Source organism: Pteropus vampyrus, unplaced genomic scaffold (assembly GCF_000151845.1).
Source record: "Pteropus vampyrus isolate Shadow unplaced genomic scaffold, Pvam_2.0 Scaffold68, whole genome shotgun sequence".
NCBI lineage: Eukaryota > Metazoa > Chordata > Mammalia > Chiroptera > Pteropodidae > Pteropus > Pteropus vampyrus.
Window position 1 is genome coordinate 1,290,661 of NW_011888849.1, and position 27,646 is coordinate 1,318,306.

The following is a 27,646-nucleotide window of genomic DNA, read 5'->3' on the forward strand; positions in this document are numbered from 1 at the left end:
ATTCTTTGTTCCCCCAAAGATTGATGACTTAGTAAATATTTGCAAGTCATCACAAAATATCAATTTCTAATTTCATTCTTAGTAAAACCAAGGGCCCCACCCTAAGAGTTTCTAATTCAGTAAGTCTGAGATTGCATTTCTAATAATTTCCCATGTGATGCTAATGCTGCTGGTCTATGGATTCTGAATATCACTGCTGGTCTACGAACCTTGAAAATGACTGACTTGTGAGAAACAGACAGAATAACAGATGCTATGCATTAGGTATTTGTCTTCCTTTCTTTTTTTCTCTCCAACTCATTATTCAACAATACAAATTTTAAAATCTTTTAAGGAATTCTTATTCACAAGGAAAAAGTAGCGTAAAACCTAAAATCAGATACTCTTTTACCCTGGCAGAACACATATTTCTTTTTCCATTTATTTATAGATTGTTTGAATCCAAAATAATGGTAGTTTACAATAAGAGACACAGTATAAATGTGTCTCTTACTGTAAAAATGACTGTCATTGTTCTCATTGCTTCAGCTTAAAAACTAAATGTCATATTTGAATTGCCTTCATAGCTTTTTATGACTTAAAATTCAGAAGTGTTTCATATCAAAGGATATTTCCTGCTATCCAGTACATAAATTCAAAAGAACAGATTTCAGTGAGAAATGTTACATTTTGAAAGCCGATATCACCACTCCCTCCTCCAGGAGTATTCACAATTAGAAATATGACTATAATATATATGACTAAACTTCAAGGCCCATCTAGGTAGCTGGTACAAGGTGTGGCATAAAGATGAATGTTCCTCTAATGTTAACTGTTCATTCCTTTTATAACAGACACTTTCACTGATATAGGAGTCAGAAATGCTCCTTCATCTCAGCTCTCAAACTAACTGGTTATTCTGAATAAATGACGTAGTCTCTCTGACCCTCAGTTTCTTTATTACCAAAACTGGGATAATATCACATTTCCTATTGCCAAAAATGTAGGGTATTACTTTCATCAGGATTGCAGCTTCAAGAATAAGTCTCAAATAGAACACTGAGCCAATAGCATAAATGGCATTCATTCTGTTGTCAATAAATCGAGTTGGCTATAGTTACCAACAGTTGCTGTGCTGCTCTCCAATACTGACAATGATACCAATTTGCCACAGCATGCTTTATTAATTCTATTATTCTATATGAATCTTCACCTTAAGCCAATTTGAGACAAAACTATTGAGAATATCAGCTTTTTGACAAGTCAACGACACAGATAAAGAAGGGATACTGTTTTACTGATAACCTGAACAATAGAAAAACTAAAATAAATAAGATCTAAATAACTTAAAAAAGGACATTGGTAAAACAGATTTTATAACAAATGCTAGGTGCGAACCTTATCTGGAGCCTAATTCAAACACACTAACTATAAAAAGACATTTTGGGAACAACCTAGAAAGGTTGATACTGAGATGGACTAGGGAATTGATGACATTATGAAATAGTGTTAATTTTGTTAAGTGGAGGTAAACAATAAAACATTCTTATTGTTTTTTAGAAATACAAACTAAAGTATTTAAAAGTAAAATGTCCTTATTTCTGGAATTTGCTTTAAAATACTTCAGCAAAAAATAGTAAAATTATGGCAAAATATTATTGTTAAATCTAGATGCTGAGAACAGGTGTTTCCTATCCTATTATCTCTTATGTCTGAAGATTTATATAATAAGAAATAATAAAAAGTAAAAATATATATATAATATCAGATTTATAGCAAGTTAACCCCACATGTCACTAAAATACAGTAGCCTTTCCAATGATATAATAATCCATTAAAGAGTCATGGCCTAGAAATCAAGTATTAATGTTTTGTAAACATAGCTATGATAAGGATACATTTATTAGTAAACTCACCTCCGGTGTAGTGACTCTGAAAATTTAAGGCTGGCATAAATAAATTCTTTAACTTGAATGTAAATATGAGGCACTGACTGAGACATGGGGAATTTCTTTGGGAAAGATTGCTGTAAAAGAAAAACAAAGTTGATGTTGTTTTTAAAAATTAAAAAAACAAAGATAATCTAATCACCTAAATGTATAAAAATTAACTAGATTTCACATTTGAATTAATAGTAAATACCTGCATCTCAAAATTTACTGTTATGTTTCTACATTATTTACGAGATTTTAAAGAAACCAAAACATTTAAGAAAATAATGTGGCAATTTATCTTAAATCATATTATCAGACTTCTACCAAGCGGAGAAAGTATATATTAATACCTCTCTATGTTCTGATAAGTAGCCTGCAGAAGATGCCTAGCTGTCTACTTTTCTGCAGACAATACAAGAGTTAGGTTGGCTACAAAAGTTATGGGCCAGCTTCCTGGCTCAGTCATCAAACAATTCTAAGACCCCCTTTACTCACCCTCAATGAAGGCTTGACATCAATTCAAGAAGGTATCCATTTCATTCCATAACTCCTAGAATACCTTATAACAGCTTTCCATCCAGTATACCATCAAATACTGGTACGCAGACAATGGTTTACAATGTGCTTCTTGGCTAATCTGCTTAATCAGCCAACATCCATTAGGAAACTCTCAGTTTCTAAAAGACAAACTCTCTCCAAGATTTATACCAAAAGCCCCTTATTTATACTTCATGAAGTCAAGTCTAATCTACACTTCTACCTTCACATTCATTGCAACCTAGCTCTATCAGTGAAAGCACCTTCTCCAAGGTCACCAATGACCTTGTAAATGTTAAATCCAATGGACTTTTCCAACTCTCATGTTACCTGATTTATGCAAAATAACTCACACAGTTGGCCCCCTCCTGCTTCTTAAATGATCTCTCCTTCTTTGGTATCCATGCCCCACACTAGTTTTACTCTTATTTTTCTATATCTCTTCTAGCCATCCCTTTCTATATCTCTTCTCTATATCTCTTCTAGCCATCCCTTAAGGGTTGCTATGCCTTAGGGTTCTATCCTAGATCATCTTCTCTTCTTTACACACATACTGTCTTTGGGTGATCTCATCTACTCTCATGACTTCAATTACCAAGCAAGTGCCAACATCTCCCAAATCTACAAATCCAGGCCAAATCTTTCTCCTGGAGTCCACATCCATACATCTATCTACTACTTGGACACCTCCATTTGGCTATAACACTTAAGCTGTAACACCTGTAACTGCATACCAGTATTTGATGGTATCTGAGACATGCTCAATAGATCCAAAAGTGAAATTATCATCCTTTCTTTCTAAATCTGTTCTTCTTGTGCTTCCTAGCTTAGTGAATGCTACCACTGTCCAAGGCAGAAACTTGGCTATATCACTTGACCTCTCTATCTTCATCATCTCTCATATACAAATAATCACCAACTCCTGTTCCCAAATTCTAAATATTTCTTAAATTCCATGGCCATAACTCTCACTCAGGTCACCAATCTCTCTTATCAAGGTAACTGCAACAATCCCCTACCTAGTCTTTCTACCACCAGCCAGAGAGATCTTTCTAAAGCACAAATCTGACTATGTTTTTACTACTTAAAATCCTGTGGTGATTTCTCATAGCCCCCTCAGGATAGAGGCTAAAACTCTTTAACACTGTTTATAAGAGCTAGTATAGTTTAGCCTTTTTCTACTTCATCTTCATTTCTTGATCTTCATCTCTTGTACTTTATCAACTCTGTACTTTATATTACAGAATTACAGCCTTTCTGCATGCTACTTCCTCTATCTTGAGCAGTGTCAACTTCTGTTATTGTAATTTCCTGTTGTTGTTTTTTTTATCTTTTTCCCAATTGACTATAACTGCCTTGACAGAAGAGACTGAAAAACTAGCATGTAGCACAGTGGCTACTATATAGTAGGTAAGGACAAATATTTGAATGAACAAATGTATTCTTAGGTACCTCTAGCATAAGGAAATTTATAACCAGCTAGCAGTGAAAACATTCATAGAGAGCACTGTCTCTCCAAAACTGGTAGGTTCAATCTTTCCAAATTTAGAGACTCAATAGTACTATTAAAATCAACCGAAGAATTGCTATTCTTTAAAATTACTTGATAACAATGTAAATGCTAACACATCCAATTTATGCTTTGCAGACTAATGAACCCAATACTAACCATTTCAGTATTAAGAATTTATTTTAATGACATTAAAGACAGAATAAATATGTTCTTATTTTAGCCAAAGGGTTCTAATCAAATTATCATAGCTATCTACAAAAAGACTGATTTTTGCATCTATGTTCCATCTTACTTATTTTTCACTCATAATTTACACTAAAAATAACAACTCAAGTTATTTGAGCAACAGTTTTACATCTTTCCTAATAGTTTTAATTGAAAATTATACCTAGAGAAAAATTAAAAACACACAACCCAAAAGACTGTTACTAAATAACTTATGCGATTTCTTTTTAAGTTGTCGAATTTAAATTTCCATGTGGCTTTTACCTTAACAGTGGTTCTTTTTAATGATAAGTAATATATGTTCCAATGAATACAATTTCTAATGAGTTTAATCTTACTGCATATTTTGGAATCACCCTACAAACTAAGTTAAACTTCCTTTTTTAACTATAAACCTATTTGGAATACTTTAGTGTAATTAGAAGGAACATTAGTGATTATTTAGATCAACTTCCTCACTTGACAGATGAGCCACAAATGCCCGAATAGGGTAAGTCACTTGCCCATAATAAGCCAAAGGCAGAGTCAGCATGTGAACCCAGATCAATCCAATGTTCTTTATGGAGATGCTATACCCTAAACAAACTTTATTACCAGTAACTAAAACAAAACAAAATCAAGCCATGCAATGCAGAATATTCTGGTAACATTTCCTGACAGGGACAACTTTGATTAGGGTTTCAAAAACATAGAATTAGACTAATTACTCTGGTCTTCTGTGTGCATTAGAGTACAACTATTAGGTATATGCAATGGCAGTGTTAGCTATAATCTAAAAGCTATGTATTTAATTATCTGGTCCTATATTTAGTGACTATTACACATAATATGCTTAGTTTATATATATAAGAATAAAATATACACTCACAATTCACACAATAACAGGAAATATAATACCCTTTTCCCATGAGATCTTATGCTACCCAAAGTTACTGGATAGGTTCAAGGTGTGTGTTTGTGTGTGTGCATGCACACACATGTACAATGATGTGTAGTCCCAGAATACTCTCCGCGCTGGTCTATTTCCTTTTTCTATCCTGTCTTTTGTTCAGATAGCCTGACTCCAAAAACACATATTCCTACTTGAGGAAAAAATCTACAAGTGGTTATTGTTTTCATAAACCTCTTACTTAACCAAGATAAACTTTTTGTGGGGGAAAAAAAAGCCACAAAATAAGATCTTCCACAGTGATGGATATTTCAAAGAAATTCCCCTCTCTTTCCTTAGAATATACTCTTATTCCTATAATCTACTTAACATTTAGTACATCTAATTTGGAACCCACTCAATGTTAGCAACTCTGCTCTGAGAATTTACCTAACATTTGGGACAACTGTTCCTAATATCCCTAGGAAAGTTTCTTCTTAACTTCACCAAAATAGTAGTAGTAGTAGTAGTAGTAGTAACATAACCTTTAAAAGTTAACAAAACATAATTATTTTCTTAAATAACACAACAACAAAAAAATGCCTCAAAAGAAGCCATTCTCACAGTATCAGATTAATATTACGTAGCAATAAATTTCATACGTTTATTTTTAAGAAAATTCTTGAATTAAAAACTAACTTGTACCTTTTCAAGGTCTGGATCTTGAAAGGGAAATTTACTGATGACTATTTTATATTCTTCTTCATTAACAACAGGGATGGGGCTATAATTATCTTCTTCAAAAATGTCCCTGTTAAGAGAGAATTGAATAATATTAGGAAACCTATCATTAGAAGGCTGTATGACAATATTTAAAAAACCCAACTATTACAAAAGCAGTTTTAATTTGTCAGTTAAAGGTCTAAATAGGAAATACTATATAATCATCCAGAATTCTAAAATTCAATATGAAGTAAGTTCTGTCCTTCGAAATTCATATGCACTCTCTTGCTTCCACTTGTAGTTTTAGCTTTGTTGTCCAGAACAACTACTTTAGCATGACAAACTTTTTCACCACATTAAGGAACCACAACTTTACACTAACCTGAAAACTCCGGCCCATTTCTTAAGCAGTGTTTCATTGTATTGATCTCTTATTTCAAATAAAAGGTCAAAAAGTCGGTTCACTGGAAAACCATAACCCTAAAACACACACATAAAAAAGAGGATAAATAAGTCAAATAAATATATTCATTTAAAAATATGCAAATACTAGAGAATTGTTTGACCACTATAGCACACTGTATGTCATTCCAACAGTATAAAAAAAAGATATCTTTTTGACTTTCTCTAGGTTGCCTTAGGTAGAAAGAGTTCTATGCAGCTGGAATAATTTTTCCATTTCTTCTCTCCCTTTTTACTTTCTAGTCTTAAAATATATTTAGAAGTCAGAACTAGAGAAAAAGTTCAAGATTAATGATCTACATAATTGTGTCTTGCAAAGTCGTCCTTAAATAGGATACTAGAAGAAAAGGGAATATATTATGTCTGAAACATGCTGACTTCCTTTTGCACCTTCAGTTTAAGATTGACTTTGCTGTATACGGAAAATTTACATCTATTCATCAAACATGTACTCTCCAAATCCAAATTCATTGAAATCTTACCCATGTCAGTACAAAACATTTTCACTCTCCAACTTCTGCATCTTTGTTCTTGATCCTATCTCCAGTTGGAACCACTGGACAGGTTATCTATTCACTTTACTGTGTCTTTAACTTCCAATAGTTTCTTTCTCTTGGCTAAATAAATATGCTAAATTGCCTCCCCTCTTTACACCAAGAACAACAAAAGAAAAAAAGAGCCCTTCCTCAATTTTCTGTGCCCTATCAGCTACCTCCCTTTGTTATTCCTCTCATAGCCAAACCCTCCTACAATCTTAAATTTCACTTCTAGTTCCTTTATTGATAGTGCTCTCAACAATGTCACAGATTACCTCTTAAATATGAAATTCAATGATCTCTCACTCTACCTTATCTCTTTCTTGAAACTCTTCTGCTTCGAATTCTATATAATACCACTCTCCTTGTTCTCCTTTTTATCTATGAACGATCTTTCTGATTTCCTTTTTCTTCTCCTATCTCCATCCTTTAATCTTTTCTTCTAACTCTTTAGGGCAGTCTTAAGTCTGTTGACTTCAAACACTACTTTATATGATTATTCTGAATCTGTGTCTCTAGGTAAATTCCAACACTATTTAATTCTAACACCTGTTAGACATCTCTAGTCAGTCTGCCAGTCAGCTGGCACATTAAAGTTAACTTATTTCCTCCCTTTCCAAATAAAACAAGTGTTTTTCCAATTTCCTGTCTCTGTTAATAGTTCTATGGTCGATCCAGTTTATCAGGAAAAAAACCTTGAATATCTTCTAAATGGCCCCTCTCTGAAACCTCTAATCAGTCACCAAATTCTTTTGATTTCACTTCCTTCACAAATCTTTCAAATCTATCATTCTCTCCATCAATTACTAACTTTCTTTCTTCCAGAAATATTCCGTTTTATTTCAGTTCTTTTCTTGCCTAGACCGCTGTAAGAGCCTCCTAAACTGAAATTTCAACCGTCTGTCTCTTTCAACTCGATCTATTGCCCAGACTCTCAAAATTATCATTTAAAAGTGCAAATCTGATCATGACATTCTCCTGGTTAAAAACTATAGAAAGCTTTAGTAGACTTGCTACAATCTGGGTCAAATTACCTTATCAGTTTCAATACCACTATTTGCCCTTCTTCGCTCACACCCATATGCTAGTTTCTAATGCCATCAAGTTGCTCAACCAGTCTCATGCTTATAACATACCTCTATCTATAGTTTACACATGCTATTTTCTCTGCCATTAATGCTCCTTCCTCCATATCTACTTGCTGAACTCATCCATCAAAATCCAGCTTAAATTTCACCATTCCGAACAGTTTTTTACAACTCCTGAAATCAAAGTTAGTCCTTCTATCCTCTGTAAGCTCAAAGCTCTTTAATATACTGCTCTAATAGTATGACATATTATAAATCTTATATTTACAACTAAACTGTGAATTTCTTGAATTCAGGGACTTTTATGTCCTTACTGTCTTATTGATTTTTAAGTCTCTATTACTGTATACATCATCTAGCTGCCAGGATATAGTGGGTGCTCAAAAATGTGAGTGAATGAATCAAAAAATGTTTACTTTTGATTTGTTCAATAGGCAAAAAGCAGAACTATAAATATGGTGGTGTTACTTTTTTACTTTATTGTTTAATCAGCATTGTTTTAAATAATAAAATAATGACATTTTAAAAAGAAAAGTTTCCTTCGGATGGCAAAGTGCCAGTTTTAAACTAAATATTATACAATATTCTTTAATAAGTTTTTTATGAAAAGACCCTCTCAAATTCTTCAATTAATAGGTATAACTTGAAAAGCCAGCATTTATTAATTCAGATCCACCTAATACTCAGCCTGTCAATATTTAATAAAATGAAAACACTGCAGGATTTCTGATTAAGTAGAGAGGACTGGTTTGTCTTTCTCAATCTTATTTAAAAGCTGTAAGATTAGAAAGGTATATTTACAAAAGTTTATGCACCCTTCCCTATTACTTTTTTAATGCCTCTATTACCTAACTATTAATCAATTACTCTTCCAGTCTCTGGAAAGTTCCTTGGAACCATATCAAATACTCTAGATTCAGAGTAGTAAAGCTTTAAGTCATTAAGGATAGCAAAACTCCCTGAAGTTACTTTGAGATAGGCCTAAAAAGTTAAGGCAGTCTCCAATAAAACTTACCACAAGTTTTTTCTTTCTTTTTCTTTTTTTGCAGAAAGATCAGTATTACATGTAAATTAGTCAAACATTTTATAAAAACAAGAAAATCCATATTTTTTTGGTCTTATAGTATAAGCCACACAAATAATAAAGATAAAAAGCAATAAAATAATTTACTAAAGGAGCTTGTGGAATCGCCTTAGGTTAATAATAGAGTGGACAATTATTACTTTAGGACAAAAAGATTCTTGTGATGAAGTAAATAGTTTAAATTAGCATATTTTATGAATACTTTAGAATAAGTTAGCATATTTTATGAAACTATAAATCTAACAGATGTTATAAAGGAAAAAAAATTCAAGGGTCAAATATATTGGGAAAATGCTGCATAATCATCTTCCTTTTGGAGACTTATGGTATAAATTTGCTCTGAGGAAGGCTTTCAGTGGAGAAATCTGCTTTATTTCACTTACCATTTCCCAAATGTTTTTTACCACAGAACTCTTATTGAAGTAACATCTATTATCACACTTTATAAAATGCTAGTTTATATTTAATGAAACATTACAACCATAAAAATTCCATAAATTTAAACATGAAAACAAAAAGCAATCAAATCCTTTATTATCTGTGATCAAGGAGAAGGGACAAGCTTAAAACTTTGATACTGAAATCACAAAGGCATTGAGTTTTTAGATAATTCAGTTTTAATTTTATTTTTTAAAAAAACTCAAAGTAAAGTGATTTGCTCATAGTCATAGCACACCTGAAATTAGAAAGGAAATGAGTGGATACAGCTTTCAAACTACGTGTTTTCATAATTATCATCACATTTAAAACTCAAAACAATTCTGAAAACTAGTGATAACCGTGTTTTCACAAATGAGGATCTAAAGTTTGGAAAAGTTGTAGACATAATTAGTCAAAAGAAGTAGAACAAAATTTGGTGTCTAAGTGACTCCCAGGGCCCACGATCATTGTCCTAAGGCAGAAATTGTATCTTCTAATTTCTAGTTCAGGGTTCTTTCTATTACACCATGTACATTTTTTTTAACTACAAAAATACTTTATTCCAATGGAATGACCAATATTTAAAAAAAGGTAATATTCCCTGAGCTCTGTCCAAGCTTCATGATAAGGAAGGAAGTGGTATACAAAGTCTTAGGTAATAGGGGATACCAATACATAAGTAAACATTTGGTTATTACTTATTTATTACCATTAATTCACAATAAAATAAATGAACATGGTCTATTATTTTGTATATCTTTAAGTGCTTAAAATAGCCATTAATTGTTAGAGTATCACCCACCTGCAAAGTATCTGCAAATATTACAATGAGATTCTTCAGCTCCAGAACAAGATCAGGATCAGTGCAATAAGACTGAGAGGAGGGGTGAGGGAGGGTAGGTGTAGAGGTGGAAACACAAACAAAAACCAGAGTCATTTGGTTAAAAACTAAGAAATAAAACCTGAAATTTTTTCCTTTAATCTGCCAGACTCACGATAAATTTTAAATCTTGGTTATTAGTTAGATCCACCAGTTAGACCCATTAGTTAGTTGGCTTCCTCTATTCAGTAAAAATTCTTAGGGAAAATCATAAAATGTCATATCTAAAGTATCTGTATTATATGAAAAATTTTTTTGCTACAATTTATGCACACTAAGCTTTGGTTAAAGCGATGATGCTTGGTCTATGGCCATGCCACCCTGAACGTGCCTGATCTCATCTAATCTCAGAAGCTAAGCAGGATCGAGCCTGGTTAGTACTTGGATGGGAGACCACCTAGGAATATCAGGTGCTGTAGGTGCTTAACAACAAATTAATTAATTAATTAATTGATTGATTAAAGATTAAAAATAAATTAATTAATTAAAGCAATGATGCTTACGTTTCTAATAGTTATTTTAAAATGAAAAGGATGGATTATATATAGACAACATATTTTGTTTCCAATCATTTACCTACTCTCTTATAAAAGAGACACAAATATATTATTTCTTCCAATATAAGAATGACAATTTAAGTCTTAAATCTTACATATTTAGAGCTGGTCTGCACATAAACCATGATAAAACATTGCTCTTTATTAATATGTTATAAAAAGTTGTAGTTAACTGAATAATGTATTAATAATCTACATTCCTGATGAACAAAAACATAGTGCATTTATAACATAAATATCATATAAACTAATAATCCTTCAAAACATTTTCAATCTCTATTCTCCAAAATAAAATTATAAATCAAAGATTACAAAATTTTAAGTATGGAGAGATTTTACTGAAGATAAACTACTAAAACTGTCCTAAGAAAAAGTCTACACTGAGCAATCGTTAATTTTAGTAGTCTTTATAACACTAACATATTTATTATTTCCACAAAAGGCATATTACAAAAACATTTCATCATTTTACTTCTATTCATAAAAATATCTCATATGAAAGTTAATTATTCAAATGTGTTCTAATTTTGACAATTGCATATTTAAAATAAATTAGTAACTATTACTGCAAACAAATTATGAACAACGAAGAATACATTATTGAGTTTTAATGGTGGAGTTTATTTTGAAAGCAAAGAATTTGGAATGATAATTAAAAACCCTTTCTTAATGGTGTTTTTCAGTGATCCAATGAAGTGTCAGTTGAGACTAATGAGACCAGCTTAATTCTTCATTTTCTATAACGCTGGACTAAACTTGTCTTGAGAAGCCCCAGTCAGTTGCAAAATCACAGCCCAATATCACCAAACAAAACCTGACATTATTATTTCCAAATCCAAGCAATAACGAAACTATGCAGAATGAAGTAGTTTCCTTCTGATATCATGCAAATCAAAGTTCTTAAAGTAAATGAATTAAAAATTTAGTAACATAAATTGTCTGACTTACTGAGTGAGCTCTAAGGACAGCAATTATCTTTGAGAGGGCCATGTTCCAAAGTTCATCGGTGTATGCCCTGGTTACTAATCCTTGGGTCACATGTAAAATGTGATCTTCCACCACAAAGAACCTAAAAACAGTAATTACCAACATAACGTGTGTTAAAAAAAATTAAAACCCAAATGGGAAATAATTAGTTCTGACATTTAACATAATATAAAAATAGTAGTTATTTCCATACTAGATACATACCCTACAATTTGAGTGAAATATCTTCTATAGCCATCAACTGTTTCATGCTTTAAATGAAAAATAAAAATCAATTGAAACCAATACATACCAATAACATAAAAGTAAGTTCCAAGTCACTACAACATTTATTAACAAATATTTATTGAGAGCCTACTATATACTGCATCCATTTTTAAGGCACCAAGGATATACTGATTAATAACAAAAAGTCCTTACCCTCATTAAATTTATATTCAAAAGGAGACAGACAATAAACAAGTTAAAAAGTAAATATGACTTCGGAACCCCTCTCCCAGCAGTTAATTCAAGCCATCATCTTTCACTTGGGATATTACATCAATTTCCTCCCTAGTCTCCCCAGCTTTTGGGCTTGCTCCCTACAGTCTATTTTCCAGATAGCTGCCAGAATGATACTTTTCAAATACTAATCGGGTCATATATTGTCTGCTAAAAACTTTCCAATGACTTTTCATCTGATTCACAATAAAAGTCAAACTCTTTGCAAATGGTCTACAATTGCCCCATTGCTTATAATTTTAACAAAAGTCATACAGAAAAATATTTGATCATTTGAATTTCATTCATAAAAATTTATTACATGAAGTATTTCATTATTTCAATTAAGTTCAAATGTTATATTTTGCATATTTCAAAAAATGTGATCAAAGTTTTCAAACATCTAGAGTTTTCGTCGAGTTGGGGGAAAGATTATTATTACATTTCAGTTTACGAATACTATGATAAAAGAATGTAGTCTATACAGGCATCAGATGTTTCATATAGCTTGATACTTGCTTGTTAGTTACATTTTATAACGTTCCATTGTGCTTGAGAGAATGTTTCTACAGTTGTTGAAATAGAATTCTATATAGTTTATTAGCTCGAGCCTATTATGTTCTGTATTCTTACTGATATTCTATTTGGTTTATAAGATATTAACATGTTTAAAAATCTACTATGCTATTTATCCTTTTAGTTTTGGCACTTTTGCTTTAAACATTTTGAGTCAATGTTACCAAGTGCTTACAGCTTTAACTTACCATTTCTTATCAACTCTGAGACATGAATATTTTACTTTTTATTAGTCTAGCTTTTCTGTATCATATGAAAGTATATACTCTTGTTCTACTCTTTTAGTGGTTACACCAGAAATCACATTATACATACTTAAGTGATCAAACTCTAAATTTAATCAATATTTTTATTCTTCTTCTGGACGATTCAGAAACTGTAGTTTCACTTCATTAATTTCCATCTCATTCTAATGTTTATGCTATTGTGTGTATTTTAATCCTATCTAGTTTTAAAGTTCAAGATATTTTATTATTTTCTACAATCAACATAGATTTACTCACTTATTTACACTTTCTTTGACATTCATTCCTTCTAGCATCTCGTATCTTCCACTTGGCATGACTTTTTCTCTGAAGTAGATTCTTCAGAATTTCCTTAGTAAGGGTGTCTTAGTAGCAAACTCTCATTTGGCCTGAAAATGTCTATCTTTACCCTTGTTTTACTGGATATAGAATCCTAGGTTGACAGTTATTTTCCTTCAGCACTGAAAATATTCCATTGTCTCATTTATCTGTAAATAACTTCTCTTTCGGTATTTTTTAAGGTCTTCTCTTTATCTTTGTTTTTAAAGTCGAGTTTATTGATGTATAATTTACATACAGTAAAATTAACCCTTATTACATATAGAGTCCAATGAGTTTTGACAGATGTAGACATTTATGTAACCACCACCAAAATTAAGATATAGAACCTTTCCTTCTCATAAAAAAGATCTCTTATGCCCCTTTGTAGTTAATCACCTGTCCAATCCCAGCCCTTGGCCACTGATCCCATTCTGTCCCATAGTTCTGCCTTTTCAAAAATGTAATATAACATAAATCATACTATATATAACACTGTGATATCTAATTTTTTTTACTTAGAATAATACCTTTAAAATTTATCCATATTACTGCATTTATCAGTTCCTTTTCTACTGTTGAGTAATATTCCATTACATGGATGTATGACAATTTATTTATCTATTCACTAGTTCATAGACATTTGGGATATTTCCAGTTTGGGGCACTTATGAAGTAAACGAGAGTTCCAGTTGCTCCACATCCTCATCAGCACCTGCTATTATCATTCTTTTAAATTTTAGCCATTCTAGTAGGAATATAGTGATATCATTGTGGTTTTAACTTGCATTTCCCTAATGAAAATGATTTTGAACATTTTTTATGTACATGTGTGTCATATCTTTGTATATGCATATTTGTAAATCTTTAGTAAAATATCCATTTGGATCTTTCATTCATTAGTTTACATTTAATTATTTAGTTATTCAAGTTCTTCATATATTCTGGGTATAACCCCATTATCAGATATATTTTTGCAAATATATTCTCCCTGTATCTGGTCTTTTAATTTTCTTGACAATGCCTTTTGAAGTTTCTCATTTAGATGTTCAACTTATCGATTCTTTCTTTTATAGTTCATGCTTTTTGTATCTCACCTAAGAAAACAATGACCAAGGTCACAAAGACGTTAACCTTTGTTTTTTCTAAAGTTTTAGCTCTTACATTTTGGTCCATGATCCATTTTTTGAATTGGTGAATGAGGTAAGAGTCAATTTTCGTTTTTTGTATATGGCTAATTTAATTCTCTTGTAGTCAGAAGACATACTTTGCATGATTTCAAGTCTCTTATATTTGTTGAGATGTATTGGATAGCCCAGAATATGGTCAATTTCAGTGAACCTTCCACATGTACTTGAAAAGCATGTGTGTTCTTCTGTTTTGGGTGGAGCATTCAATAAATGTCAATTGATCAAGTTGGTTGGTAATGTTTTTCAGGTCTTCTATTTTCTGCCTTTCATGTTCCAAAGTTTCGGTGTAATGTCTTTACGAGAGCATTCCTTTTTATTTAATCTACTTGGAATTCCTTGGGCTTGACTCTGTAGATTCCTATATCTCATCTGTCCTGGACAATTCTCAGCTATTATGTTCTCAAATACTCCTCTGTTCCATTTGTTCTGTCTTCTCTTTCTGAAACTCCAACTAGAAATATGTTGAACCTTCTCTCTGTTATCCCCTCATTCTACTGTATTTTTATCACTTTGTCTCTCTATGATACCTTCTACATAATTGCTTCAGATCAACTAAGAGAATTCGTCAACTGTTAAACTTATCATAAAATTTTTAATTTTGGTTAATATATATTTAGTTTCTAGGTCTTCTACTTGATTTTCTTCATGTTTCTTGGTCATTCTTTATAGTTTCTTGTTCCCTAACTATATCAGCAAGTTTGCCTTTTAGATCTTTAAATATTTTAAATAGTGTTATTTTATATTCTTTGGCTAATAGAAAAAATATTGAAAGTCTTAGGATTTATTTCTGTTGTCAATATTCCTAACGATTCTCACTTGTTTGGTAATTATTTTTTACTGTAAAAATTGCTTATTTTCCTTGAAATTTTTACTACGGATGTTCTTTAACTCTGGTATGAAGGTTCAGAGAAGATCTGCATTTGCTTCTACTAGGCACTTGGAGGCAATATCAGCATGGAACCACTTTAACCTAAATTTTCAATTTGAGATTTTTTTGACTATCCAACTAGAATAAATTTTGGTTGTAAACACATGTCAGGAACTGTTTGTTATAAATTCTGAGATTTTCTGTTGTTGTTGGTCACTCAGTACCAAGATTTGACATCGGCAATTTTCTTAAAGAGTATTCAGCAGAAGGAATAAAGAGGTTTTGTTAGATGATTTTATCTCTAGGTCATTGTAATAATGGGGCTATAATACTTTGGAGTCTCAGCTTTCTTTACAAGAGAAACAATCTCTTATCACCTACTTTGGGTGACTCTGGGCTTGGCCCTCTGTCCTTGAAACCCTCTGTCCTTGAAACTCATGCTTTCCCTTTCAGAAAATGCCCCTAGGATAAAAGCTACATTTAGTGTTTCATTAAACTTATCACAATTTCTGCCTTCTCTTAAGTTTTCCTGTTTTGTTTGTTTTATAGTCAGATATATTGAGATATAAATTACGTACAATAAAATTCACTCTTTTTCATGTTTCTATGAGTTTTCATAAACACATCTAGTCATGTAACTATCCTCAAAACCAACATATAGAATACATCCATATTCATTTAGTTTTTGTCCTATATTTACCAGATCCTTAGTCCATTTAAAAAAGACTTCAAATATTTTTTAAAAATGTTTTACCCAGAATCTTAGTTGGTTTTCTCAGTGGGACAATTAATCAAGGTACAGAGTCCACCATGATGTCAGAAACTAATTATCATCCTCTGATACCTTCATGTATTTACTTGTTTATCTTTTCATTTATTTACTATTTTATTTGTTTAATGTATATCTTCTCTAATAGAATGTAAGTTTATGAGAGAAGGGACTTATCTGTTTTGTTCACTGTTACACCCTTAGCACCTAAATCACATACTGGAAATAGTAGGTGTTCAATAAATATTTATAGTTGAATGAATAGTGATGCAAGCTCTGAAGAAATTAAAGCAGGGTAAGGGAATAATAAGTGACAACATAATTCAAAATTTTCATATACCTACCATATTTGACTGGGGTTGCAGTACCAGTCTTGCTTGTTTCTTTCTTTGTTTTCGGTAATAATTTTCAAATGTTTCCTCATCACCCTAAAATGAAATCAGCAGAGTATTGAAAACACACACACACACACACACACACACACACACACACACACACACACACACACACGATACTTACCAAAACAGAATAAATGTGCAAACATTGGTAAACAGGGGAAAAATCAACAAGGTCTTGAACTGTTAAGACCTGAAAAATAAAACCACTTTTTAAAAATTATAGGTCAAACTAACAATCCACTGTTGATTAACAGTAAGTTAAAGATAGACAAGTTTCATGGACTCCATGTTATAACATTTATTACCTATAAAAAGCATACAATATAAACACAATGCCTTTTTGTTTTGGCATTTGTTCGGCAGTTCATTCTTCTTATATCTATCATTATTGGCTGTTTTAGATAAGGTAATAAAGAAGGGAGACTATATATTTGACATGCGTTGTAGATTATCAGAAAATTGCTATAGATAACTAGATACATCATTATTGCGTTTGGTAAAGATGATGCATAGATTTATGGTTTAGCTATAAACAAAGTTCCTACTCTTATGTAGCTATGTCATATGATTTACCATTACTTCATCAAATTGAAGACATAATCACTATTACTTTATGGAATACTAACAAAGAAAAAAACACTACCACTTGAAACTCATATCATCAATTTTAAGATGTTTCCCAATTCTAAGATGTGGTATTTTAAAAACTGCACCTCAGAAACACATTTCCATGCTCATAAGTCTCCAGAGTGGACTTAAAATATTTTTATTATACTGTTATTTATTAGGGAAAATTATAAAAACAAAATATAGTAATAAAAAAATAGATCCAAAAGAAAAAGGAACAACCAAGTTCTTCTAAGAGTATGAATCTGGATGTAGGGCATGATAATAATGTTCTTAGTAGTTAACAATGTGCAAAACAGACTATGGAAAATTCAGGCAAGAAGACTAAATAGTCCATTTTCACCATTCTGAATTTCGAGGGAGAAGAGAATATAGAAATTTCCTGAATATTGATTAAGAAAGGTAGATTTCAAAACCATTTATTTAATTTCAAGGGATTAATCAGGACAAACTAATTCCACATTAGGAAGATATTAAACTAAGGCTGTTCATTTGTGCTCATTACAATACCAGACATCTTCTGCATATACATACATATATGTATAAACACACACATATACATATAAAACACACACATATTTACATATATACACACAGACATAAATACATATATAGATGGTCTCTGACTTCTGATGGTCTGCCTTTACCATGATGCGAAAGCAATAAACATAATAAATTACATGAGATATTCAACACTTTATTATATTTTGTGTTAGATAATTTTGCTCAACTGTAGGGTAAGTAAGTGTTCTGAGCATGTTTAATGTAGGCTAGACTAAGCTATGACATTCGGTAGGTTAGGTGTATTAAATGCATTTTCTACTTTCAATATTTTCAACTACAATGGGTTTATCAAGATGTTAACACCACCATCGAGGAGCATCTGTTGTTTCACTCATCCTCAGGCATATAGTAGATATGTACATACTATACTTTTCTCCCAACCACAGAGAAGACCATAAACAAATATTCATATGGTTTTTTTTATCAATCAATTACAATTTCCTACTATGCCCCAACTAAGTCCTTAAGAAAAGAATTTAAAATCTCATTGACAAGGCAAAATTTATAAACAGTTGGGAATAACTAGGCTCCTTATGGTATTAACTAAATTCAAAAGGAATTCTAAAGAAAGGATAAAAAGTAGGCACAACAGAAGATTCCGTGGAAAGAATAAAAGAACTAATAGGACTAGGAATGAATTTGAATACAGAGGATAACAGAATGTACATATTTAAGGATAATTTCAAGGTTTCTAGACTATTAAGGCTTTTTTAAGAAATAAAAAACTTTAATCATATTAGAATTATTTTGTAATATCTCAGTTCCGATTAAAAAAAAGAAAGGTAGGCTCACAAGAATTAGTCTAAATGGCAAGGGCAAGCCATCATGAAATTAAATGTTTGCCACAGATAATTAAAATGTAAGTGATTACTACAAAAATAAATCATTAGATTTGTACTTTTACTGCAAATTATGGAAGAACAACTAGGTTCAACTATGATTTACAAATATAATCTACATATAATCCTATAATCCTGTTTATCCGTCAATTATGCAGTCTAATATTTCAGATGATTTTACTGCCCTAATAATTCATTATTGATCTACATAAATTCAATTTGCACACAGGAAGACTGAGAATCACACAGACATATATTACAACTCAAAAGAAAAAATTCATCAAAAGAAAGACGAAGAGAGAGAAAAACTAACTCTCATCACCTCCTCTTCATTTTCATCCTCTTCCTCAAATGTATGTTTCAATACAATTTCATTCCTTCCTCCTGGAATGCTATCATTATTATACATCTTCTTCACAAATTTTAGATTATTTTGCTTCTGCAGAACAACACTGAAGGTTTTCTGTTGTTGTGCCTATTTTGGAAAAATAAAAATTCAGATTATTTCAAAATTTATTATGATCAAAATTGGTTCAAGAAATTGTTCATGTTTTCTTACTTTTTTATTATCTGTTGGTGTAGAATCTAGAGTGATGTCCTATTTTTAATTTATGATTTGTGACCTCTCTCTTCTTTTTTGAATGGTCTTACAGGGGTTTATAATTTTATTTAGTAAGACTCAGACCCAACTTTTGACTTTGTTGATCCTCCCTATTTTATTTTGTTTTCTATCATGTTGATTTCTATTCTTACTATAATTATTTCCTCCCACTTTCTCTTTTCTAAATTTTATTTTATTTTTGTAAGAACACAAGATGAGATCTAGCCTCTCAACAAAATTTTAAGTGTACATACATTATTATGTATTAACATATTAATATATTTATAATACATTGTTGTAAACTATAGGTACAATGTGGTATAGTAGACCTCTAGAGCTTATTCACCTTGCTTAACTGAAACTTCATGCTTGTTGATTAGTAACATAAGTTTCCCTCTCCTTCTAGCCCCTGGCAAGCACCATGCCGCTCTTGAGTGACTATCTTAGATTATTTTCCTTTTTAAAGGCTGGATAGTATTCTGCTGTATGTACATATCACATTTTTTAATCCATTCATCTGGCAATAGACATTTAGGTTGTTTCCATATCTTGGATATTGTGAATAATGCTGCAATGACCATGGGAGTGCTAATATTGCTCTGAAATTCTGAATTCAATTCTTTTGGATAAATACCCAGTAGTGGATTTCTGGATCCATATGATAGTTCTATTTTGGCTTCTTGAGGAACCTCCATACTGTTTTCCATACCAGATACACCATTTTGCATCCCTACCAACTGTGCGCAAGGGTTCCAATTTCTCCACATTCTTGCCAACACCTATCGTTTTTTGTTTTTTTTTGTTGTTGTTTTGTTTTGTTTTGTTTTGTTTTTGATATAACTATCCTGACAGGTGCAAGGTGACATCCTATTGTGATTTTGTTTTACATTTCCCTGATGGTTAGTGATATTGAACATTCTGTTATACAACCACTGGCCATTTGTATGCCTTCTTTAAGAAATGTCTATTCAAGTCCTTAACCCATGTTTTAATCAGGTGATTAGTTTTTTTTTACTACTGAGTTGTTAAGAGTTCCTTACATATTTTGGAGATTAATCCCTAATTAGATATATAGTTTGCAAGTATTTTCTCCCATTCGGTAGGTTGCCTTTTCACTCTGTTGATTGTTTCACTTGCCGTGCAAAAGCATTTTAGTTTAATTCCACTTTTTTCTGTCGATGGCTTTTAATGTCATATCCTTCTAATTTCTTTGAATTTAATTTCCAGTTTCAGGCTTTATTTCCTAATTTGTAAATTTAAGGCTATTAATTTCCCTTAAACACAACTTTTGTTGCATCCTACAAGTTTTGAGATGTTATATTTTCATTATAATTCAATTCAAAAAGTTTTCTGGTTTCAACTGAGTTTCTTTGACCCATGAATTATTTAGAAGTTTATGTCTTAATTTCCAAACATACAGGGATTTTCTACTTATCTATTTATTACTAATTTATGGAATAATTCTAATATGTCCTGAGAAAATAGTCTGTATTATTTCAGTCATTCACAGTTTACTAACAGGTGCTCTATGAACCAAAATGTAATTAATTTTGGTAAATGTTCCTAAAAATATGTATACATTCTGAAATACAGTGTTATATCTGTCAATTAGGTCTGGGTTGTTAATCATATTATTTAAAAGGATTATATCCTTACTGATTCGTCTACTGGTTCTAATGGTTACTGAGAAGAGTGTATTAAAATCTCCCATTGTTTGTCAAGTTGTCTATTTATCCTTTTAATTCTGGCAATTTTTGCTTTATATATTTTGAGGCCGTGGTACTGAATGGAAACAAATTTAAAATTGTTTATTTTCATGATAAAGTGATACTTCTCCCTATGAAATGTACCTCTTTTTCTTATTACTAATGCTTATTGTCTTAAAGCCCACTTTGATATTAATATACAAACATCAGATTTCTTTTGGTTAATGTTTGCATGATACATCTTTTCCATCCTTTTCTTTGACTCTTTCTATGTGTTCATATATATAAAGTATGTCTCCTGTAAGTAGCATGATTTAATAGTTTTTAAAACCCATATTAATTCCTTCCCAACTTATATGTGGTTGTTTTCTTGCATTATTAACTCTACATATATGCAAACCCCATAAGATGTTTTTGTTTTACACAGCAAATGTACATGTAATTTTACTGAAAACAGTTGTCCTTTCTATTTTCTTCTTGTATTTCTGGGCTTCTAACTGAGATCATTTCCTTGATATCTGAAAACACTAATATTTCTTCTAAATTAAATCTGCTAGACATAAATTCTCCAGGTTTTTGTTTATCTGAAAAATATTTGTATTTCACCTCCATTTCTAAAAGATATTTTTGTTGAGTACAGAATTCTAGGTTGACATATAGTAAGATTCATCAGCACTTCAGATACATTATTTCACTCTTGGTTTCCATCAATTCTGCTGAGAAGTTAGCTATTGATTAGTATTATTATTGTTCTTTTGAAGGTAACATTATTTTTCCTCTGGCTGATTTTAAGATTTTTCTTCTTTTCTTTAATTTTCACCATTTTATGATTACAGTCAGGCCTCAAATAGAGTCATAAGAACTCAACTTGTGTATCTATCAATTAGCCCTACGGTGAAATCAGCTTTATTACACATTGCTTCACTTAAGTCATAGAACCTATCAACAACATAGAGTGAGGACTCACTGTATATGCTCAAGTACAAGTTTTTGTTATTTCTCCTGCTCAGAATTTACAGAACTTTTTGAATCTGTGGTTTCAAGTTCCATTCATGTTTTTTATGCCCTATTCTTTCTCTTCTTTCCTTCCAGGACTATAATTACACATATGTTAAACCATTTCACTTTATCCCACATCTTTAAATTCCTTCCTGTACTCGCCATGCTTTTGTCTGTCTGAGTTTCAATTTGGATATTCCTCTGACTAGTTTCTGGTTCAAACAAAACACAATTTTTCTTATCAGATCTTAAGGACTCTAGTTCCCACTATTAAAACAAACAAACAAACAAACAAACAAAAACACTCTAGCCTCTCAATTCTGTGGGGGAAACTTTCTAAAGGAGAAATCATAAAGAAAAAAATCCCTATAGACAGGTAATTAGGAAAGGTTTCTGTATGAAAGATTTGTGTTTAAGGTGCAGAAGTAGGCAGCTTGATACTTTTTAAAAGAAAAGAGTGTTGGTAAACCAGGAAGAGTCCATTCCTTTCCAACAGGAAATTCTCGTAAACCTCAAATCTTAGGGTCCATGATTTTGTGGACTGCCTAAGTAGAAAGATCCCAAACTGATCTATGAAAAACAGTTTAGAGAAGATAAGTTTAATAATGAAACTTAATTTAAATGCACAATGAAACATGAACTTTAAACTACTGTTCACATCCTCATACTGAAAAACCTTACCAAGTAATTATGTTTTTTATCCTCATGGCACTCACAGAATTCCTTGCTGAAAAGGTAGGAGAAAAAGTATTGAAAACACTGTGATATCAAAAGCAAGAATATAATATTGACGAGCTCTCCAATGGGGGACAAACACGCACTAATCAGAGGCAGTCAGTCAGAAGGACTTAGGATCATGAGAAGTAATGGGAGGTGCTGAAGGAAGGATCAGTGGCCCCCCTGATTCCCATTTTATCAAAAAATTTATCAGTCCTATTAAAATCGTGAAGTGTCAATAGTGGAGACAAAACATGATCAGAGGGAAACAGGAATCCTACAATCTATTCTAACTTAACAGTAGGGTAATATTTGATCTTTTGGCTCTACTTAGCTCTCCATTCCTGGGGCTGTCCTCTCAGGTAATCATAGTCTCCAGATTCAGAATCTCTGGATTCTTCTTCTAAACTGTGGCTTCAAATATTCTCTTAAATTTTCTTAGTCTTTATCTTTTCTAAGCTATAAATCTTATGTTTGTACTCTAACACACTGAACTACACTTCTACCATTTCTGTTCCTATACTATCACCCACAACTGACCATATTCCTATCATTCTAATGGTAGGGAAAATGGCCTCAGACCTAACTTCCATAGAAAATAGAGGTAATAAGTTTGGCTTAAGTTCTGTTTTGTAGTTTCTGTTTATTTACTGAAATAAAGATATTTTTGTCAAACAAGTATTTAACTAATCTGAACAAAAGATACTACCAAAAACAATTTGAAAATCAAATCTGCTACAGCCCACCTACAGATAAGCAACAGTAAACCACGAATGAAAAAGACAATCAAGTTGATCCTGGTAAAGAATTTTGAAAATCGATACATCCTCAAAGTAAACAACATATCCAACAGAGCAAATTAACATAAAACATAACATTGTGCAAAGCCAAAACAAATAGAAATATAATAGATATTATCTGATTTATAATCTTTTGAAAAGTTAAAATAGGGAGAAAGTTCATATATTGAATTTTAATTTCTTCTGATGTGAAAATAGTCTGATATAGGCATATTTCTTTAATTAGAAAAATATTAAAGCTTCCCTAAAGTAGTTTGTAATACTTGAGTAAAAACTCATGAATTAGAAAGCATGTTGAACATACTGTGATTATTGAGTTTTAACAGCTAACTCTTAGAAAATTTAATTAAATTATAATCATTTTAAAACTTTTTATTATTGAAAATTAAAAAAACAAGATAAACAGATTAATATAATGCACTCCCAAGTACTCATCACCTATCTTCAACAGTATTTATACATTCTTGTTTCATCTAATCTTTACTCACTCCACACACGATTATTTTTTACAATTTTCTTTCAGATAAGATTTATATATATTAAAATGTACAGATATAAACTATACAATTTTGACAAGTGACTACACTTTTATTATGGTAAAGAATATTTTCATATCCCCAGAAAGTCCCTTTGTGTCCCTTCCTAGGTAATCTCACTACCAAGAGGCAACAACTGCTCTGATTTTTTCACCTTAAATTACTTTTGCCTGCTTCAGAACTACATATAAATGGAATCATAGTGTGTGTGTTTTTTGTGTCCAGCTTCTGTAGCTCAGCATAATGTCTGGGAGATTTATATATGTTGTTGCACATATCAGAAATCTATTCCTTTTTATTGCTAAGTAATATTCCACTTTATGAGTATAGTACAATTTGTTTATCTATTCTCCTTTTGCTGTCCATTTGGGTGGTTTCCAGTTTTTAGCCAACTGTGAACAAAGCTACTATGAACATCATGAGGATATGTTTTCATTTCTCATTGGTAAATATATAGGAAAGAAAATGCTGACTCAAAAGGTAAGTACTCTAACTTTTTAACTGCCAAATATTTTCCCATTTGTCTTTTTTATTATTAAGCTGTAGGTGTTGTTAATTCAAGAAAAAAAAATTTGTTTTAAAAGGAGAACAATTTAGAAACTTAGCATAAAAGGGCTGCCTCCATTCAGCTAATTTTATTTATTTATTTATTTATTTATATTATTATTATTTTTTTAACGCCTACAGCATCTAGTATTCCTAGGCAGTCTCCCATCCAAGTACTAACCAGGCCCGACCCTGCTTAACTTCCAAGATCAGATAAGATCAAGCACATTCAGGGTGGCATGGCCGTAGACTGTTCAGCTAATTTTATACCAAATTTTACTGCTGGCAAAAATTAATGTAATACCACATAGTTGGGGAACGTTGCCAAGGAATCAGCTGGTGTGTCAAGATATAAGGAATCACTGTAAACAAAGAAAATGCTGATAAAGTCCATTCTAAATAAACGTCAGGAAAGAAAACGGTAAAACAAAACAAAAATAAGCATTTTATGTAAGTACAAGTAAATTTTGGATATATTCTATAACCCAGATTATTAAATAACATCAAATTAAAATTCTCTTTTTTAATCTCACCTGTTTCATTGCTGTTTCACCTATTTTGTCAGAATGTTTTCGAATGCTTTCCAGAAAGTCCTTGAGATCAGACATGGAGATTTCTTTAATATCCTCACGGAGTTTAGGAAGATTTTCTATCATTAGCTGACAAAACCGATATTGACTGACCCGGGGAAAATACACATTCTCTAATTGTTCCATAGTTTTTAAAGCAGAATAATACCTGTGAGAAGTTAAAAAGAAAATTCTATAAAAAGTTCTTATTACATTAATTTTACAAGTAATTCCAAATAATTAATCTGTCCAATATTCCCATCAAAAAGGTCACAGTTATAGTTAAAATAACTAAAATTAACATTTATTTCTATTTACTAAGTACAAACTATAAACCACATGAACAAGATACAAGTTGAAAATTCATGGCTTACACTAACATACAACTTTCTTATTTCATTTCATCTAAAACTATAACATCACAACATTATCATAGTCATCACAATACCTAAATGTATATGTACAATAACTCTAAATTTTTTAATCAGAATATTCAGTTATTTGACATGTGATTTCATCCCATCCACACACCATTGCCATCAAAAAAGTAGACAGGTTAGATTTAATTTAAATTAAATTAAAAATATGTTAAGAAACTTTAAAACAATTTTTACACTATTCAAGACTACTAAAAATAATACTGTCACCAAAACCAAGTAAAAAATGACAGAGAGTTATTTTTTCAATTCAACAGATATTTACTAAATGCCTATTGCTTATAAGGCACTGGTGACATGATGGATATGTAGCAATTAGTAAAGCATAGCCTGTGTCCTAGAGAAACTGACATATGCTTTCATACGCATACTTCAATTTTCTCTAGATTTCTATGAGGCAGATGTCTATGGCAGACATTACTATTAATCTATAGATGAGAAAAATGAAGCACGAAGAAACTACATATAATTTGATCAAGATACTATAACTAATTGGTAGTAGGACTGAGATTTTCCAAAACTGTAAGTATTCTACAATAATATTCACCACTAAAGTCCATTTAAGAGTAGGTAGAAGAATTATTTTAAGCAATACTCTACGTCTTCCCATTGAATTGGATATTAAAATGAGAAAAGGCATTATCTAAAAAACAACAAATATAGAAGTAAATTAAAAAGACAAAGTTGAAAAGCTATTTAAAGATATTTATTTTCTAGCCTATATTCTCAAAGACAGAGTATATTTTGTAAATTGTCACAAAATTGTACCATTAATTTAAAAATGACACCTAAATTTTATCTTGGTTATTTAAAATCACTATAATTGTCATAATATAAACAAATAACATATACATTTGATCAGAAATTAACATACTTAGGTGATGGTATGGGTGGGGAGATAGCATTACAATGATTTTGATAATACCTAAGACATAGATTTAGATAATGTGAAATAATGAATATCTTTTCTGAGTAAAATAACATTTTAGATATAATAGATTAGTCAAGAGTCAAAGTATATTATTTGATCCTGGCCTATATTTCCTGACTTGATTTAAATTAGGTATACCCCAAAAGTATTCTCTCTACAATAAGTATGCTTTCTGAAAATTCATGGTAATAGCTATAATATATTTGAAATCATAAGTGATAGAGGCTCAATGCAAAGTATTACCAGTAGTTTTTATGACAAACCACAGATAGAATCAACTGACTTTATAACACAACTGTGCCTTCCTTCATGCTGCTCATCTTTCACTTCCCATCCTGTGCTTCCCTCTGTCACTGAGGCATGAGACACCACAAGACCTTCCAAGCACCCCAACACACACAACCCAGAAATGTGAGCAGTTAATCCTAGTGAGTTAAACCCTTAAGTAATGAGAAAAGAAAAAGAGAATATTAATTCTACTTCCCTCTTCCTGAATGAAATGTTCTGATTTCCAATAGTTAATATAAACTTCCAAAAGTTCTTTGAAATTGATCAATATTAAGCACTGGCTAACTCAAAAACTCAACCTTGCTCTCCCACGTTCCCTGTCTCATTTCTCCTTCCCTCAATCCTGCTTCTCAGCTTCCTGGGGATTAAACTCCTTAATGCAGTAAAATATAAAGTCATATACATCAGGCATTTCTCTAGGAGGCCCAGGGTAATACACACATGAAGTTTATAATCTTAGGCCAAGAGCAGAAGCCAGAGACCAGACCTGAGACCCTTTGTAAAATTTAGCCACAAATTAAGCTTTATCTGTTTTGAAATTAAGAAAAATTTGTAAAATATATTACCATTTATCTTTTGGTATACACGATGCTGCATTTAAAAAATGATAATATCAATCTATAATCACTGAAAAAATATAAAAACTATAACAAGAAAGTTAGAGGTACCTATTATCTGATGCTGCCATTCAGTAATTGCCTCAGTAACATTTGGCCACATTTATATCCAATCATACATCTACAACATTTCCAGTTCAGTATGCTCATATCTTATTTAACAACACATCATGGAATTTATCTTTAACTAAAATTATCTGGAAACATTATTATCCTATTTGTAAGTCTATTA

At 31.4% G+C, this 27,646-nt stretch overlaps 1 protein-coding gene and 2 pseudogenes across 2 annotated transcripts in view; 1 reads left to right on the forward strand and 2 right to left on the reverse strand.

The window, feature by feature from the left end:
* EXOC6 (exocyst complex component 6) overlaps positions 1-27,646 on the reverse strand; it is a 175,533-nt gene that overhangs the window by 90,880 nt on the left and 57,007 nt on the right. Inside the window, exons 6-15 of one of the 2 annotated variants that reach the window (XM_011361567.2) lie at positions 25,106-25,310; positions 18,990-19,142; positions 16,759-16,827; positions 16,584-16,667; positions 11,998-12,044; positions 11,755-11,875; positions 10,172-10,243; positions 6,162-6,259; positions 5,762-5,867; positions 1,896-2,005 (exon numbers count right to left, since the gene is read on the reverse strand). In XM_011361567.2, the coding sequence (XP_011359869.1) occupies positions 1,896-2,005; positions 5,762-5,867; positions 6,162-6,259; positions 10,172-10,243; positions 11,755-11,875; positions 11,998-12,044; positions 16,584-16,667; positions 16,759-16,827; positions 18,990-19,142; positions 25,106-25,310 (1,065 nt within the window). Of the gene's footprint in view, positions 1-1,895; positions 2,006-5,761; positions 5,868-6,161; positions 6,260-10,171; positions 10,244-11,754; positions 11,876-11,997; positions 12,045-16,583; positions 16,668-16,758; positions 16,828-18,980; positions 19,143-25,105; positions 25,311-27,646 lie in introns of both variants that reach the window. The other variant, XM_011361566.2, reaches the window with a different exon arrangement.
* Positions 10,553-10,671, forward strand: LOC111740828 (annotated as a pseudogene).
* LOC111740847 lies at positions 24,705-24,823 on the reverse strand (annotated as a pseudogene).